At 42.3% G+C, this 18370-nt stretch overlaps 1 protein-coding gene across 3 annotated transcripts in view; it reads left to right on the top strand.

Annotated features, from left to right (window-relative positions):
• Positions 1-18370, top strand: part of LOC149307143 (protein ENTREP2-like) — a 142645-nt gene that overhangs the window by 122504 nt on the left and 1771 nt on the right. For all 3 annotated transcript variants that reach the window (XM_089538380.1, XM_089538378.1, XM_089538381.1), the window contains 6 exons: positions 605-712; positions 5208-5368; positions 6520-6655; positions 13747-13822; positions 14813-15409; positions 17260-17588. In XM_089538380.1, the coding sequence (XP_089394506.1) occupies positions 605-712; positions 5208-5368; positions 6520-6655; positions 13747-13822; positions 14813-15409; positions 17260-17588 (1407 nt within the window). The remainder of the gene's footprint in view (positions 1-604; positions 713-5207; positions 5369-6519; positions 6656-13746; positions 13823-14812; positions 15410-17259; positions 17589-18370) is intronic.

Below are 18370 nucleotides of genomic sequence, written 5' to 3'. Positions count from 1 at the left end.
TACAATTCCCAGAATTCCATAGCACTGACCCATGGCAGTTAAACTGGTTCCAAACTGCATTAATTCTGCAGTGAAGAAGCTGGGCATGTCATTAATTTATTATGTCCTTTTCCCCCTATTTTGCTGTGATTTACTCAATTGTTGAATCGGATTGTTACTGCAAACATGTTTAATGGTTGAAGAAAAAAACAGTATACAGTATACAGTTTTATGTGTTCGATCCCAGGGAGGGCTCCAAGGTTGACTCAGCCTTCCATCCTTTTGTAGGCTGATAAAATGACTACCAGCTTGTTGGGATCAATTGGCTTACAGTGCTGAGTTCACTGATAAGCGGCATAGAAATGTTAATGCTATTGCTAAATACTACTATTTTTAATTGCAACTTCCCACCTTGGATCTTGAAGTGGAGGCAAGAAAGGGTTACAGCAGCGCAGGGTAAATGGGACAGGGCTAATGAAGACCCACGTCAAGGAGATAACCGCTGACAGCATTTATTACCCAATCTGCTAAAATTGTTTTCAGGACCCATCCTCTGTCTCGCTGTGATAAGGAGTGACATTCTGCCTCTCTTTTCATCCCCACTTTCTCTCTCTCTTTCCCACAGGACCTGTTGTTCAGCGTCTGCGCTCTCAATATCATCTCGACGATTGTCTGCGCTTTGGCGACCGCCATGTGCTGCATGCAGATGGTCTCCTCCGACGTGCTGCAAATGGTGAGTGAATTCCAATGAGAGGCAGTCTAATTATATATAATCTTCTTTAGCCTGGCTGTATCCATGCAGTATTGATGGAGCCCTCACCAAGGGATCTAGTCTGGCATCCGTTTTTCAAGAGCCCAGAAGAGGTAGAGCCATTGATCTATGCAATAGATTGCTGGCGGCTGCCATGTCAGTTGGGCAGTGGATCTGCTCCAGGTTTTGGCTTTAAGAGAGTTGTCAGCGGTGCTGAACTTTTAACTCATTTTCCCTAAGATTCATAAAATGATAGAGTTGGAAAAGACCACAAAGGCCATCCAGTCCAATTCCCTGCCATGCAGGAATACACAATCGAAGCACCCCTGACAGATGGCCATCCAGGTTCTGTTTAAAGATCTCCAAAGAAGATGCCACCACTCTCCAAGGGAATGGGTTCCATTGTTGAACAGTTCTTACTGTCAGGAGGTTCTTCCTAAGTAGTTGCAATCTCTTTTCCTGTAACTTGCATCCATTGGTCCATGTTCTATTCTCTGGAGCAGCAGAAAACAAGCTTGCTCCATCCTCAGTGCAGCACCCCTTCAAATACTTAAACAGGGCTATTGTATCACCTCTTAACCTATTCTTCTCCAGGCTAAACATCCTCAGCTCCTTAAGTCTCTCCTCATAGGGCATGGTTTTCAGACCCTTCATCATTTTAGTCATCCTCCTTTGGACACACTCCAGTTTCTCAATGTCCTTCTTGAATTATGGTGACCAGAACTGGACACAGTATTCCAGGTGAGGCCTGACCAAAGCAGAATAGAGTGGCACTATGACTTCTCTTGATCTAGACACTAGATTCAGCACCTTGGATATCTCTTCTAAAGCTATACAAATCATGGAGTGGATTCGCCATCCCACTGACCTGGCAGTCACCAGCTGCCACTGTTGCAGAGATTATCCGGTCCCACGTTGCTGAGAATGAATCTGGATGCCTCTCGTTTCCTTTGGAAATATCTCCTGGTGCAACAAGATAGTTGTTCTGTGCCTCCAAATTGTTTCCAACTTATGGTGACCCTAAGGCAAACCTATATGGGGTTTTCTTGGCAAGATTTGTTCAAAGAGGGTTTAACTTGGCCTTTCTCTGAAGCTCAAAGATTGCGACTTGACCGAAGTCATCTGGTGAGTTTCCTTGGCTGAGCGAGGATTCAAACCCTGGTCTCTGGAGTCAAAGCCACTTCGTCATGCTGGCAGCCAGATGAAGAAGGGCATCTTCTGATACCCCTACTTCAAAATATTGCCAGAGTCAGTGTACAGTGCCTTTCCAGAGGGTTCTGTGTCAGGCTGGGGACATATATACATGACCTGATCCAGTACATTGGCCACTGGTTATGGCAACCAGTTTTGCATATTATCTTGATCCAAGAGAGAAGTGTTTGATTCCCAAGAACCAGAATTCAGAAGGAGGCAGATGTTTTAAATAAAGGGAAATAAGGTTCATTTGTAGACTCTTTCCAAGGAAATGGGTAATGGAGCAGGCAATAAACCAGGAATAGACAAGTGCATGGCGGGAGGCCAGTTTTCAGCTTGTGGGCTTGAAGTGATGTTGCATCCCTTCCTGTTTTTGTTCAGACCTCCCTTTCACCTGTTTTGTGGAGCTGGGTCATGAGCAGCCTAAATAATCACATTTCAGGGCATTTGGGGGATATTTGGGGTTCAAAACTGGCCAAAATATATATCCCAACAAGTGGGTTGTTTTGCAGATTTGGGGTGGTGGTCATGAGCAGACCAAATCATCACATTTCCAGACATTTTGGGGACATTTGAGCTGCAAAAGTGGCCAAAAATATATCTGTGGGTGGGCTGGAGGCTTACAAGACCTGTAGGAGGACATCACATACCCATAAGAGCCATTCTCCCCTTCCTCTCCTTCTCTCTCACTCTGTAGCTATTGTTGTTGTTGTTGTTGTTCAATTGCAAATCACCTTCAGTTGCCAAAACTTTCAGTAGCCCATAGGTAGAGTTTGGAGGGTGCCTTGTCCCTCCCAACCCTCTCCCTTGTTCCTGATTTAAGCCCTTCTATGAAAAATGTTGGGGACGACTGCAAAAGACTGATGGCTTTGTTAACGATTAAACATGTCTAAAATGACAGCTACACAAAAGCGCTGCTTAATACAAGAGAAGACCTCCAATTCCAAAGGGATTCCCTCCTTGGGAGTATTTTCCCTTCTTCATTTGTCTTGTCTATCAAGTTTAATAAGGACACGTTTGCCACTTCAGAACTAATTATCGTCACGGCTACATTTGTCGAGCCGTTCCTTGAAAACTTTGGTCTCTTTGGAGGCAACCCTGAAATGTAATCCCGTCATACGGTTGCTTCCGTACATGTGAGAATTTGCCGGGAGGGAAGATGTCGTCCAACTCAGCTTGAGCTTGTCTATTTTATGTATGGGAACAGAGGGAAGAGGTAAAGACTTTGACGGGCGTTCGGCTTGGGTCTTAAGACTTTGCAAATGGCTGTAGGCATGGGCAAAATTGCATTGAGGAGCTGTGAATGGAAAACTAGAAGAGGTATAGTGGTTTGGATGCTGGACTAGGACTCTGGAGACTGGGGTTCAAATCCCTGCTCAGCCATGGAAATCCATTAGGGGATCTTGGACAAGTCACACATTCTCAGCCTCAGAGGAAGGCAAAAGCAAAGCCCCTCTGAACAAAGCATGCCAAGGAAACCCCATGATAGGTTGGCTTTTTAGGGCCATCCTTAGGGTCAAATTGTTCCCTGCGTTGATTTTGGTAAATACATGACTCTCTGTTTCATTTTGCATTGCAAATTCATGCTTCCCCTTCCAAGGACAATGGCGATTCCTCCTTCCCTATCTTCTGTTGCTCCAAGAGAAACCCTGCTGCAGACCTGCATTCGGAGCCCTGCCAGGGAAAAGTCTGCAAATTGTTTGAATTACTAAACAGTGTGAGACAAAATTCAATAGCCAGGGTTCAGCAGTCAGCACTGTTCAGTTTCCCGATAATTGGTGCAAAGATTGGGCGCCTGGCTTTCCTCCTTGAGATGATGTTTTACATTTGGAATACACACACACACACAGAGCCGGGATCCAGCGGCTCCCAGTGCACTGAATAATGTGGCAGATTTATAATTCTTCTAATACTTTTGATAGGGATTTAATTTCACAGTGCTCGAAGCCGGAATGAAATCAGAGGGTGCAGGATGAAAGTTGTTCCAACTTCTTCCTACTTAATCTTGCAAGATACTTTCTTTTTTTAATAGCCGCACGTAAATTTTCTTCCAGAAGGAAGGTGATGGTGACCTCATGCAACCCATTTTTCTTTCCTTTAATCATCCGGTGCTTTTTGCCTTGGTATAATTTGCGGATTCTATGCTAACACTGTGAAGCTTTGAGATAAGGGGAAATGCCTGCACTGAGCAATATTCAGCTGCAGGACTTGGAAGTTTCAAGAGATAATGGCCAAGATCTTACATTGGCAAGACAGAGTACAAGTAACTATATGCATGCAGAGTTAGGTGGCCCTTGCGCAACACCACCTTGTTACTCAGTAGCAACAGTGCACAACTAAATGTGCAAGGCACATGGATCAAAAACGAATGGCAGTGTATAACAGCACCACATTCTGAACTCAGTGCATGGAACATGAATTCCTCTGGTACCCCAAAGTGGAAGAATTCAATCTGCCGGGATCAAGCATCTGTATATCACCAACATTTTGCATTTCTTCCCAAAGGCACCAGATCCTATCTAATCTTGGAAGCTAAGCAAGGTCAGACCTGGTTATATTTGGAAAGGAGATTGTCAGGGAATACCAGGTGCTGAAGGCTATATTCAGAGGATATTCAAATTCCTTACCTAAGAAAACCCTATGAAATACATGGAGACTGCATCTGCACTGCAGAATGAATGCAGTTTCACACCACCTCAACTGCCATGGCTCAATGCTGTGAAATTCTGGGATTTCTCATTTTGTGAGATGCTTAGCTTTCTCTGACAGAGAGCTCTGGTGCCACAACAAACTATCCCAGAATCTATAGTTTTTTGTGGATTTTTGGGCTATGTGGCCATGTTCTACAAGAGTTTATTCCTGACGTTTTGCCAGCAGGGCTATGGAGTAAACTCTTCTCGAACATGGCCACATTGCCTGAAAAACCCACAAAAACATACGGCCCTGAAAGCTTTTGACTTCACATATCCCAGAATCCCATACCATTGAGCCGTGGCAGTTAAAGCAATGTCAAACTGCATTAAGTCTAGAGTGTGGCAGCAGACAAATAGACATATAGCTAGCTGTAACTACCCTACTCTGGGAGATGCACCCTTAATATATGATTAGGGTAGTGCTTTATGTATAAACTGGTGATCCAAAGAACTGCATTTCTGCCTTTGGCCTGTTGCTTGCTGCTTGCTTCCCAGACAATGATCTTTCTGTTAATCTTTGAAGAACTTCCTAGAATCTCTTTGTCAACCATTCCTGATTCATCCTTCGTATTTCTTATTTCTTCTCTCAGTTCCTGCCCCAGAGGTCTCATTCTGCAAACCCAGATTGCATGACACCACATGGGACAATAATGCATCAGACCCTGGATTTTGATGAGTTCATTCCGCCAATTCCTCCTCCGCCTTACTATCCACCTGAGTATACCTGCACCCCTGTGATAGAAGCACAAAGGTGAGTTTCTGGTCTGTATGCAAAACTTATGACAAGGCTGGATATAGTGAGCCTGCACACTCCCTCCACCATTTCTATGGTCATCCATGCATCCTGGCCTTAGGCAACATCTTTCCTCCTATCTTTGCCCTTCAACGACCATATGTAAAACCAGACTTGTTGCCATTTTTACATTTCTACAGCTATTCCTACAGTCTGGTTATGAAGGTCCTTTCTCGACACCAGTTAATGCTTATATCTGAGGAAGCTTACGAATGCTTATGCTACAACGTCGTTCTCACAGTTAGTCTCAAAGGTGCTACAAGCTCCCTTTGCCCACTGATTTGAATCCCATCGATTTTAATGAGTTTAATCTAACTCAATCTGGATCAAACTCAGTACTCCTTTTATTCAATTGCTTTTTAAATTGGAGCACCTTTTTACGAGAGCAAAGATTATTTTGACTGAGCCATCTCATGAATGGTGGGCATTCTTGCCATGGGATATTGCATCACCTCTGGGTTGATACTGTCCAGTTTTTTGGCCAGTGGGTGTTTTTCTCCTTTAGGGGCATAGAGGAAACCACTGCATTCATTTTCCAGCAGTTTTTGAGCCTTGTTAGAGGGAGGTATACAGCCATGTGTCCATATAATAATACATTTATTATGGCATAAATATTGAAGCTATAATTATACATATGTTGATCTATACATCACTGTCTTTTTAGAGGCCTCCATTTTTTAAAAAAGTTTATTGATTTTTTGATAACGTTAAAAAAATCCTAAAACCATCCACTGCCTTACACACCTTGAATCCCTTACAATCCATTGTGACCCATTACAATAATACACCTTATCATTCTATCCATCAATACATTAATTCTGGATCAAAACCTTTTGTTCAATCATCATCATTATCATCATTTATGTTGTACTAGGTGTTTTCACGTCTTCATTCAAAACAGACAGCCTTCCATTCCTACATTCATTCAATCCAACATTTGTACCCAAACAAACAAATAAATTCCACCCAAATTGCATGTGTAATACTCCTTTTTTAAAGGTCTTTGTATTCCTTAGATTCTAATTTCAAGGTACTGACCCTATACAAATAAATCAATTTATATGAAAGAGATCTACAATCTATTTGTTTGGTTTTTATTTATTTTTTAGAGGGCTCCATTTGGACTTTCCTCACTCGCCCTTCAGTACTTTGTACGAAGTGTCCATCAACAGCCCCGGGATGCTTTATCCGACTGAGTTGCCTCCTCCTTATGAAGCGGTCGTTGGACAGACAACTGGAAACCAAGTAAGAAAGCCATTGTAGAGAGACACACTCTATATATAGCCACACTCCTAACTGCTTATTGTATTTATTTCTTTAGTTAATATCCTGCCTTTCTCCCAAATGGTATCCAAAGTGACTTAAAGTATGCTGTATATACTCATGTATAAGTCTAAGAATTTTAGACCCCATACGGACAGGCCAAAATAAAGCTGCTTCGAGTCACTTTGGAGGTATGCTATGTCAATGATACATGCATTCCAAGAGTCCGGAAGCTGCGCTACAGTCCTTAGGATTGGATCGTGGCTTTGGCATGGCTTCCAAACTCTTAGGACGCATACATCATTGAAACAGCATACCTCCAAAGTGACTCAACACAGCTTTATTTTGGCCTGTCTGTATGGGGCCTTAGTCAACAGTTTGGCCAAAGAAACCTGAGTCGACCTATCCACAGCTCAGTGTAAGTGCTATACTTTAACTCTTTATTTTAAAAGGAACCATCCTTTGGAGGTAATATTATTTGTCCTGGAAGTTCTGGCCTCCCTCTACTCTCTCATCCATCCAGTCTTTTAGTTGAGAACCAACAGTTACGCTTGCTGGAATTTTTTAAAGTTCTTTGGCATTGTTTTCCTTTTGTTTCATTCTTTACATCCTTTGTTACATGCCCCTAAATTTTACCCATGAGTCATAGCAAAATCCATAATCTGGGCCCCAAAACCCACCCTTTTTGAGGCCGACTTATAGTTGAGTATATACACTATAGTGAACCAGAGCAGTTGAAACAACGTGAAGCACAAAGTTAAGAAGCATCAAATGGTACACTCGGCCCTCCGTATCCACAGTGTCTGCATCCATGGATTCAACCATCCATGGCTTGGAAATACTACCTCCCGAAAAACAAGAAAAATCCCAAATGCAAAATGTGATTTTTGCCATTTTATTACATCACTGTATTTAATGGGACTTGCATATCAACATATTTTGGTATCCATAATATGTTGATACGCATATTATGAAACCAACCTCAGCAGATACCAAGGGCATACTGTACATTCATTTGCATGATGTAGTGATTTGAGCACTGGACTATGACTTGGAAGTCTAGGGTTCGAATCCTGCTTCAGACATGCAAACCCAATGCCTGACCTTGGGCAAGTCACATTCTCTTAGCCTCAGAGGATGGCAATGGGAAATCCCCTCAGAAGAAACTTGCCAAGAAAACTCCAAGATAGGTTCGCCTTAGGATTGCCGTAAGTCAGAAATGACTTGAAGGCACACAACAACAACATCAACAATTTAAAACAATTAAACTCTTACAATAGTGTATATTAAAACAACACACACTCAGTTACTCCATTCAGATCAGCTAAGATCAAAGACCTGTTTCAACCAAGATCCTTGCCTACCAGACTGTTATAACAACTTGAAGGGGTAAAAGAAGAAGAAGGCCGAAGGTTATATTCTTTGCACAATTTCACAATTGTTTGCTGTTGACATCAAGGGACCAGTGTCTCTTGGTGTGTCCAAGGAGATTCATGGCCAAGGAAACAAAGTGTGAAAATTACCATTATAGTGTTCACAGATGGCTTGGGAAATCACACCCGCAAGAAGCTGGCGGTGCTAATGCCTGGCAGTTCTTTGCAACCGTTAAAACCATATTTGTATTACGTTGTTTGGGGGTGAGGAAAAGAGAGCTTCCAAACGTTGAATCGGCACAAATACAAACGACAGCCCTCTCTAGAAACATTAACAAGGCGTTGTAAATTGGATAATGGTTCCCAGCAGCTTTTATGTAGCTCTATAATTTCGTTTAATTTTGTAAGAGGCTGTAACGTTTATTTTCGTTCCGTCTTGGCCAGTCGTGGGCTGGAATGACAAGGCTGGGCAAAACAGGGAGGCAAGATACGTAGGCTGCAGAAAGAATCCAGTTGGACACTGCTTTAAATGTCATGGCTCCATCCCATCGAATCCTGGGATTTGTAGTGGCACCAGAGCTCTCTCTGAGAGAGAAGGCTAAATATCTTAGGAAACTATAAATGCCAGAATTCCATAGCATTGAGTCATGGCAGTTAAAACAGGGTCGAACCGTGTTAATTCTGCAGTGATGATCCAGTCTAAGACACCTGCCACACTACAGAAATAAAGCAGTTTGACACCACTTTAACTGTCATGGCTCCATCCTGTGGAATCCTAGAATTCTCTTGTGCTGTAACAAACTACAAATCCCAGGATTCCATAGGATGGGGCCATGGTAGTTAAATTGGTGTCAACCTGCTTTATTTTTGCAGTGTGGCAGGTGTCTTAGGCTGGATCTGCAATGCAGAATTAACACAGTTAAAGGGACTGTTAAAGTGGTGCCATGACCTTTAAAGTGGTGCCAAACTGCATCAATTCTGGACAGGCATGGCAGATGTAATGGCTTTCCAGATTTGCATTCTTTTTCTTGCACTTGAGTAAGGTGCAAAGCAGCCTGTCTGCTTGCAAAATGGTTTGCAAGCTCTAATGCATAGTCTGGACTTGTGTTGGTATCATAGGAATGCATACATGGCCTATAGAAGTGGTTGGGCATTTGTGTCAGTTGCAAAGTTCAAGGTTTGTGGATTTGCACATGTGGGGCGTGAAATGTGGATAAAAATGCAGGTGTGCATGGAATGAGCATTGCAGTCTGCATTTAGCTCCACTTTCAAATGTGCAGATAATTCCCATTCAGCATAAGGATTGCATTGCACAATCCTTCTGCGTGCAGAGACTCATGCAATCCAACCCCACAGACGGATGAAAAGTTCATCTTCTACCAGAGAAACCAACCAGGATCCAAATAGCCTTAAGATTTTTTTAAAGTAACCTTCAAATCTTGGCTCCACCATTTCAAATGGGCCTCTGCAACTCATTAAGCTTTGTGACCAATTAAACCGATTAAGCTGTTTCAGCCGTGAAAAATCAGCACTTTTAAAAATAACCAGTAATCCCCATGAAGGGAATTTGAGCGGTAACTTCTAAGAATCTTGCATAAAATGACCCTTTTAAACATTGCAGCCGAAAAGCACAGGCTGTCTCTACCCTTATTAAGAATAAGAGAATTACCTCTGGAGAGCCTGTGTGGTTCAATCATTGAATGATGACTCTTGAGATCAAGGTTCGAATTCTGCTCAGCTATGGAAACCCACTTGGCGACTTTGAACAAGAAACACTCTCTCAGCCTCAGAGGAAGGGAAGGGCAAACCTTCTCTGAACAAATTGTGCCATGAAAACCCAGTGATATGGTTGACTTTAGGGTCTCCATAAGTTGGAAATGACTTGAAGGCACAAAACAACAACCAATAATCCCATAGCAGCTGAACTCCATCCTAGTTGATTCTAAGTTTGGAAGCTAAGCAGAGTCAGGCCCGGTTAGTACTTGGTTGGGAAACAATGCCCATTACTTTACCTAAACCCTTGCCTGTTTGTATAGCTCAGGGATGGATATGGCCTGTGTGCCACATGTGGACACCCAGGACCCAGTTTATGAGGCACCCAGGTCCCTTATACAATATACACACACACACACACACACACACAGTGTAGACTCAGCTATAAGTCAACCTCATGTATAAGTCGAGGGCAAGGTTTGGGGTCCAAATTACAGATTTTGATATGGAGAAGTCAATGGTAAAACTTAGGGCATACAACAATGGATGTAAAGGACATACCAAAGGAAAACAATGCCAAAAAGCAAAATTCCAGCAGGCATAACTGTTTGTGGTCACACTAAAAGGCCTGATGAATGAGAGAGTAGATGGGAATCAGTGCTTCCAGGATAGATGGTTCCTTTTTAAAATAAGAGTTAATGTACAGTATTTACATTGACCTGTGGATAAGTCCACTAAGGTTTTTGGGCCAGATTTTTGACTAAAATTCCTAGACTTATACATGAATATACAGTGTACATTTTTGCCCTAATGCCCCTAGACATACACATGAGTATTCCTAGAGCTTATACATGAGTATACAGAATGCATTTTTGCCCTAGTACCCCTAGACTTGAGTATTCCTAGACTTATACCTGAGTATACAGTATGCATTTTGCCCTAATGCCCCTAGACTTACACATGAGTATTCACAAACTTATCCATTTTTGCCCTAATGCCCCAAGATGCTCTCTAGAGAGTATGGGGGCATTTTCCTCCCATGCGTGTTGGTGTCTCATGGACCATTTTAGAATTTAAAAAATAATAATTTTAATTTTTTAAAACATAATTTTAAAAACTGGGGGCTCTCTCCTCCCACGGAGCCTCACCCACCTCTTCTACTGGGCACTAGAGTTTCAAAGGGAGGCAGGCAAATGCCACAGCCTGTTTCCACCCAAAGGCAGATGTTTGGGCAGAAATGGTGTCACCCCGTCCTTAGGGTGTCACCTGGTGTGGTCCACACACCCTGCATGCAGCCCCTTAGTGATGCCCCTGTGCAAATGCCCATATGCATTTGGTTGCGCCATGCCAAAAGACTGCATTGCTGAACCATCATGCAATTCCATGAATGTGGAGATGACACCTGGTTTGTCCTTGTCTGAGCTTTCCTAGAGCATTCCCCGAGTAACCCACCTGGTCTCCCATGGATATGGACTATCATAGAGAACACCCAAAAATTACCCATCGCTCTGTCCCCGATTGTTATCTGAGTATCTAATTGTTTTAATGGTATTTTATGATGATAAAGTTGGGCGGGGGGAGGGAATAATAGAATGTATTTTAATGTATACTGTATTTTTATATAGTACTTTACTGATGACGTTAGCCACCTCAATCCTATGGGAGATGCAGGATAAAAATAAATTAGTAGTAACAGTAATAGTAATAGTAGTAGTATCCCAAAGTGCTGGACTTATTTTGGTGACCAGCCATCACTGAAAGAATGGGAAAGGATTATAATTAAAGCAGCTAACCCAGCAATGCTGTTCATGTCCCCTTTGTGAGTGGCACACTTGGAACTATTTCTCAATTAGGGGTTGTTTGCTTGCCTTTTTGTGATCTTTGGCACCATGGCGGTTTGCTTGTTTCTTTTGTCTCGTCTTGTTTTCCAGAAGCTTGCTCTTTTTCCTCCTCCTTTCCTCCTTCTCACCCCAGCTGAATCATATACTGGAGTTGGAGGGGGGAATCTAATTTGTGCTCCCATCCTGCAAAGATATATGTTTTCATCTCCTCTGCCAGAGGCGCTCAATGCTCTTTCCTTAAGAGCTTTGGTGTGGAAACCTCACATTTAATTTTAGAGAGGCCCGGGTACCAATGAAGCTGCTGGCAGCGGGGCTTGTGCAAGGTGATTGATTATTAATTCTGGGCCCTGTCTGCTGTTGTAATGATCTCTTGCTTAAACGTGGCCACCCAGGAGCAGAACTAATGGCTTCTGCAAAGGATGGGGTTTATCTCCTGACTCTCCTGACCTTGTTTTAATGCGTATTTGGGAGCCGTGGCCATTTGTTTTTCAGAAACAATATCTGCCCCTCCAGCTTTTTTGGGGAAAAAAAACAAGACGAACAACCAGGCTGCAAAGATTTTTTTTCTTTAAAGGCTGATTTGATACAGAACATAGGGCTGCAATGTTCAGCCAATTCATCAGTGAGATTAATTTGTTTCAAATACATCTGCAGTGTTGAATTAGTTTAATGGGTTTGCAGAGCAATCCTGCGGGAAGGGAAAAGTTCTGGGCTGGAGGAGCCGAAGTGTCCTATGCTATGGGGTACGAAATGGACCACGGGCCACGTCTGCCCCCCGTAAGGCCATATTGCTGACCACTTTCCTCTCTCCGTACTGAAAATAGCTGGCATGCAATACAAGATGAATTGTCACTCTTGGCTTGCAGCCTGTATCTCAAACGACGTAGTGCTGCAAATGGAGCTTGCTTGTTGTATGCCTTCAGGTCATTTCTGACTTACGGAAGCCCTGGCAAGATTTCTTCAGAGGTGGTTTCCCATTGCCTTCGTCTTTGGATGAGAAAGAGTGGGACCTGTCCAGTCATCCTGTGGGATTCTGTGGCCAAAGGGGATTCAAACCCGGGTCTGTCAGAGTCCTGGTCCAATTATTTAAAACAAAGCCATTTGTGGGAGCTATATTGGGTTCTGCACCAAATACAGGAGTTTTAATAAAGTGGGATAGCAGCTGTCCATGGCACAGAAGCTACTGTAGGAATGGATTCAGTGCTGCGGATCTCTCTGATGAGTTGTTATAAACCCATAATGATAGTCAGCCAAAAAGTTAAAAATGTGTAAGGACCTCCTTAGTGACTGCTCCCAGGCTGTGGAAGTCCTTTCCAAGGGAATCTAGGCTGGCTCCCACCTTATTGTTCTTCCACTTGCAGGTCAGGATGTTTTGATTCAGGAAGGCTTTGGCTATTGAAAAAGGGACTCGGCAAAGAGTGCTGCAATTTTTAGTTCAGTTGAATTCTACAACACTCGGAGATGAAGAATATGGACAGATTATCCACTTTAATAAATCAGAAGAATTTAGAAAAAAGTTGACAAAGGGTGGTCTCCAGTAATAGATTATTGTAATAAAATTTGGAAATGAAGCCACAAAAGAAACTATAGCGATAGTAATATCATCAATTTGGAAAAGGAGAAAACACAAATGACTATATTAGGTAGTCACCTGCCTAGTCATTTCTTTTTTGAAAGGGAGTGACTATGTGAAGGAGAATGGAAATAGAAAAAGACAAGGAATATTACTCTTATATAGTAAGGTGTTGGTTGTTAACGGAACAATGGAAGTTTTGAAAATAGGATCGAGACATAAGATGACAATGTAAGCTTTTGATTTGCATGTTTTTCTTTTTATTGTTTTAAGAAATAGATAAATAAAATCATTTTAAAAAATAAAGGTTAATTCAATTGAATTCAATTTTAAACTTTAAATATTGTTCTAGTTTGAATATTGTAACGAGTTTCGTTATATTTTAATACTATAACTTTTTATCTGGTTGACTGTGCCTCTTTGTCTTTTCATCATGAGCTGCCTTGAAACTCAGTTTTAGGAAGTGTGATACTAATCAAATAAAGAAATAATGCAAAATTGAAAAGATAAGAGGGTAGTTTGCAGCACATTAACCAACATATTTAAATATATCTATTAATACTTTGTTTATAGGTCAGCACTATGGAGCAACAGGTCATAGAGTCCAGCATGGTAGAGAGAAACCCTACAACAGATTTGAGCAGCCAAGGTAACCTCAAGATTGTCCTCTTGTTTGATTTGGGCTAATTTCTTTATTATTAACTGTCCACATAGCAGCCGTTCACACATTGACCGCAATGCGACATCTCTTCAGCATAGCATAAATATCCACATGAAGCTGTAATGCTAGACAATTATCACACAAGCTTCATGCAGAATTGCACAACATATGTCAATAACTAGGTGCCATTGTGGAATTTACAACGCACAACCGTAAACCACAGTATGCGGTGTGTAGCTGCAATAAATAAATATATGATACACAACTGCAGTGGACGATGTGCAATGTACAACTGTAATGCACAATATATGATATGCAGTTGTTGTGCTTGGCATATGCACAATACATAATGCATAACAAAATATCATAATATGCAGTGCACAACGTCAGTGCACAAAGCTCAATTGCTATATGCAGCATGCAATGTTCAATAAAAAAAAATGCAAAGACCAAGCGTAGAAGAACATACTATTTGTTCAACTACACTTTCGCCACTGTCAGTGGAGTACATTCATTGTACAATGCTGATTTTTTTCTCCCTAGCTGTGTAAAATTACTTGCTCAGGCATGTGTCCCCATTTGGATGTTAGCCCCTAGCTGTCAGCTTATAGGATTTTGTGGCTAGTGGATTTTATATCCTATTTTGGAGATAAGTACCTTAAAATTTCAACTAACCCCAAAGCTGATTCAGTGTTTTGCTGACATGGCAGCCACTGACCATCACTATCAGCAACATTTATAACAAACAGATACTCTTTTATTTGAGGATGCATGGCTGGACAGTACATTTTTAAAAACAGATATGAAGATATAGGGTGCATCTACACTGTAGAAATAAATAGCTCAGGGGGCTCCAACATGTGGCCCCAAGCCCTTAAATCTCACCCTTGGGGGTACATATGGCCATTAATCCACACTTTGCCCAACTCTGAACATGGCATTGCAAAAACCTTTCCCCATTATACTCTTCTTTTCCAGCCTTGGTGGACAGCACTTCCCAGATGGCTTCTGAAGTTGTTGATCTCCCCAACAGTCACACCTACTCCTCAGGAGACCTTCGCTCTCTGGAAGTCCAAGAGTCCTTCTTTTCTGCAGACTTATCTTCTTACACAACCACCCACAAAGGAGCTACAACCAGGAGTTGTTCCAGTTTGGACTACAGCATCCCTTGTGGGTTGCGCAGGACTCGTTCTCCGTGTTCCCCGGATGACGAGGTCAGCAGCGAACGGAGCCCAACTTGTACAGACGGAGCCAGGAGCAAGGAGTATGGGACCCACTCTCATAGCCAGTCTGAGGAATGTTCCTCAGAGAACTTCTGTGCTGCGGAGAGAGACTTGCCTGGCTCGGTTGGCAAGTACAAAGCCACCAGCCCACCAAAGCTGCGGAAGATATGCTGTGGAGTGTTTAGCCAGTCAGCTGTATTGCAGCCTCCTCGTCCCCGCTGTTCAGTGCCTGTAAACATGTTGCCCCGCAGCTGCCCCGAGCGGATGGCCCAACAGCGCACCAAGAAAGCCCGGCTTTCCAACATTGTCCGTTCCACTAGTGACCCTTTGTCATGCACATCTGCCGTGGAAGGTGAGTGTCAAGAAAATAATCCTTATCTATAATGTCCCTTCATACCCGCAGGGGATCTGTTCCAGAGACCCCCTGCAGATAACAAAACAATGTGGTCCTATGGCAGACCAACGTGCATATAACTTTATTAAAAACAAGGGGGTTTGCCATCTGCGGAAGCTCAAATCCACAGAAGAGACCACTGTATCTATAACAGCTATTCCCAAACTCTGGTCCCCTAGGTGCTTTGGACTTCAACTCCCAGAAATTCTAGCCAGCTCAATGGAATTTTGAGAGCTTAAGTCCAAAACATTTGGAGGAACAAAGTTTGGGAAAAACTGTTTTACTTATTTAATTTGTATCCTAACTTTCTCCCAAATGGGACCCAGATTGGCTCATCCATGAGTTAAAACAAAGTATGTGGATATTTAAAGGTCACCATCATTTCACCTCTTCTCCCAAGTTAAACATACCCAGCTTCCTCAGTCATTCCTCATAAGGCTTAGTTTCCAGACCTTTGTTCATCTTTGTTGCCCTTCTTGGACACATTCCAGCTTGTCGATATCCTTTTTGACCTGTGGTGCCCAGAAATGGACATAAGATTGCAGGTGAGGTCTGACCAAAGTGGAGGAATCCCATCCCATGTCCAACCCTACAGGGAAATGTTGGGTAAGGGGCAAAGAGCTCGTGGATTGAAAAATACACGTACCAAAATTCTTCCCAAATTCTGCTCCCTCCAAAGAAACCAGAAGGTCAGAATGAAATGAGCACATGGCTGGGTGCTTCGTTCTGACCTCTCAGTGAGTGAATGGTGATAGCAGCAGATGAGATGGTAGTGTAAATGGGACATCCTTGCAGACAGCAGGCTCTGGATCTTTTTGGAAGATCTAGAGTATGAGGTGAGTTTTTAAAATTCCTGTTAAGGGTGTTATACCCTGGTTTTGGTTCTGAATGTATAAAACATCGTTTGGGTTGTGTGTTGTCCAAACAGGAGAGCACCAGAATGCAGGGGATGTGACCCACACAGACAAGGCCCATGTGTATTTGGTTGCACATTTAGTTGCATAACATTTCAATTCTCTAACAAGATGGCATTACCCCGCCATCACATAACTCCATGAGCATAATATTGTGCTCTGTCTCTGCAAGACCAGATCCTGGCCTCTAAATCTGGCCAGATGTGGAATCTGTTAGGTCTACAGATAGACTAAGTCCCAAAATGAATGGAGAAGGTTAAGGTGTGCAGATATAGGATTACACTGTTATCAAACAGATACTGTATATACTTGACTATAAGGTGACCTAATGTCGAGATCGAGGGCATGTTTAGGGCGTTAAATTATGAATATTGATATGACCCTTGGATAAGTTAAGGGTGAAACTTAGGGGCATGTACCAAATTATGTGAATGATTAAGCAAAGTATAGTACTTGCATTGACCCATGGAAAAGCCAACCCAGGTTTTTATGGTCAATTTGTAATTAAAATTTCTCTATGAGTATGTATTACTATAGTTTTTTGTGGGTTTTTCGGGCTCTGTGGCCATGTTCTAGAAGAGTTTATTCCTGACGTTTCGCCAGCATCTGTGGCTGGCATCTTCAGGGATCATTCTCTGAAGATGCCAGCCACAGATGCAGGTGAAACATCAGGAATAAACTCTTCGAGAACATAGCCACAGAGCCCGAAAAACCCACAAAAAACTATGGATGCCGGTCATGAAAGCCTTCGACATGTACATTACTTTCTATAGTCCCTGGTGCTGGTGAGCAACTGACTCAAGTGTCAGTTTACTTTGCTTACATCCAAATTGGTGATAGTCTTTTAAAGTTCCCTTTCTCCCTTCCCCTTCCCTCCCTCCCCTTTATTTTTAGTTCCTGTCTGTAGTCCTCATGTGGCTGCCTCTGCTTGCCAGGATGCCGGAAACCATCTCTTGCCGACTGGAAAACCAAGGGACCCCCAGAAAGCTGAACATTCCCGGAAGCCCAAGGCCTTACAGACCCTCTGCAAGGAACGGCCCCACTCCTTGGTGGACCTGCAGGCTTACAAGGACACTAAGATCTTGGTAGCCAAATTTTTGGAGCACTCAAACTGTAACCTGCCTCCGGAGGTGCGTCATGTGGTAAACAGCATCCGGTCAGTCATCAAGTCTGATGAGCGACACATGGAAGAAGCCATCTTCAGTGCCAACATTATTGACCAGGTGGGTGGCTTTTAAGGCTTTTTGGGGTGATAAGCTCCATGCATGTCATCTCCCTAGCATTGCCGAATGCCAGGACAGATGTCATGAGGGAAGTACAGAGCAAAACCTAGTAAGAGCAGCTTTACTTTTGCATCCTTTTTAAAAAATTACCCATAAAGAGTCTAAACACAGAATCCATTTATATTTCACATACACCTCATACACATAGCCTGAAGTTAATTTTATACAATATTTTAAATAGTATTGTGTACAAAACAAATTTGTGTACATTAAACCATCAGAAAGCCAAGGTGTCACTATCTAAGCCACCCATGACTCTGATACATAAGAGAGAAGTTGGTGAATTCTCTGGATTGTATTTACTCCACATATTGTTTTGCGATATTATTGATATCTTAGCCACCGAAGAAGACTTCAGGTCAATACACATCTGGCTGGTGACCATATCACAGATGTCTAAGAAACATATTGGAGCATTTATCAAGGACTACTAAGCCTTTGGCACTGGCTTGATCCTTTCAGGACTTGCACAGTTGCAGAAACTGATAATTATTATTTCCAATGAGTATTGGACTTCAATTTGTTATTGCATGCATTTTATGTTTCTATGGAAAGTTAAGTGTTCATGGTATATGTGAATATGCAGTTGATAGCATATGTGAATATGTGATTGACAGAATATGCATTGATAGAATATGTGAACATTTGAATGGTATAATATGCAGTTAGTAAAATATGTGAATATGTGATTGATAGAATATGAATATTTGATTGATAGAATA

Source organism: Sceloporus occidentalis, unplaced genomic scaffold, assembly GCF_023333645.1.
Source record: "Sceloporus occidentalis isolate IW3139 unplaced genomic scaffold, rSceOcc1.0.p SCAF_9, whole genome shotgun sequence".
NCBI classification, from domain to species: Eukaryota; Metazoa; Chordata; class Lepidosauria; order Squamata; family Phrynosomatidae; genus Sceloporus; species Sceloporus occidentalis.
The sequence above is the reverse complement of the archived record's forward strand: the minus strand, read 5'-3'. Positions and strand labels throughout refer to the sequence as shown.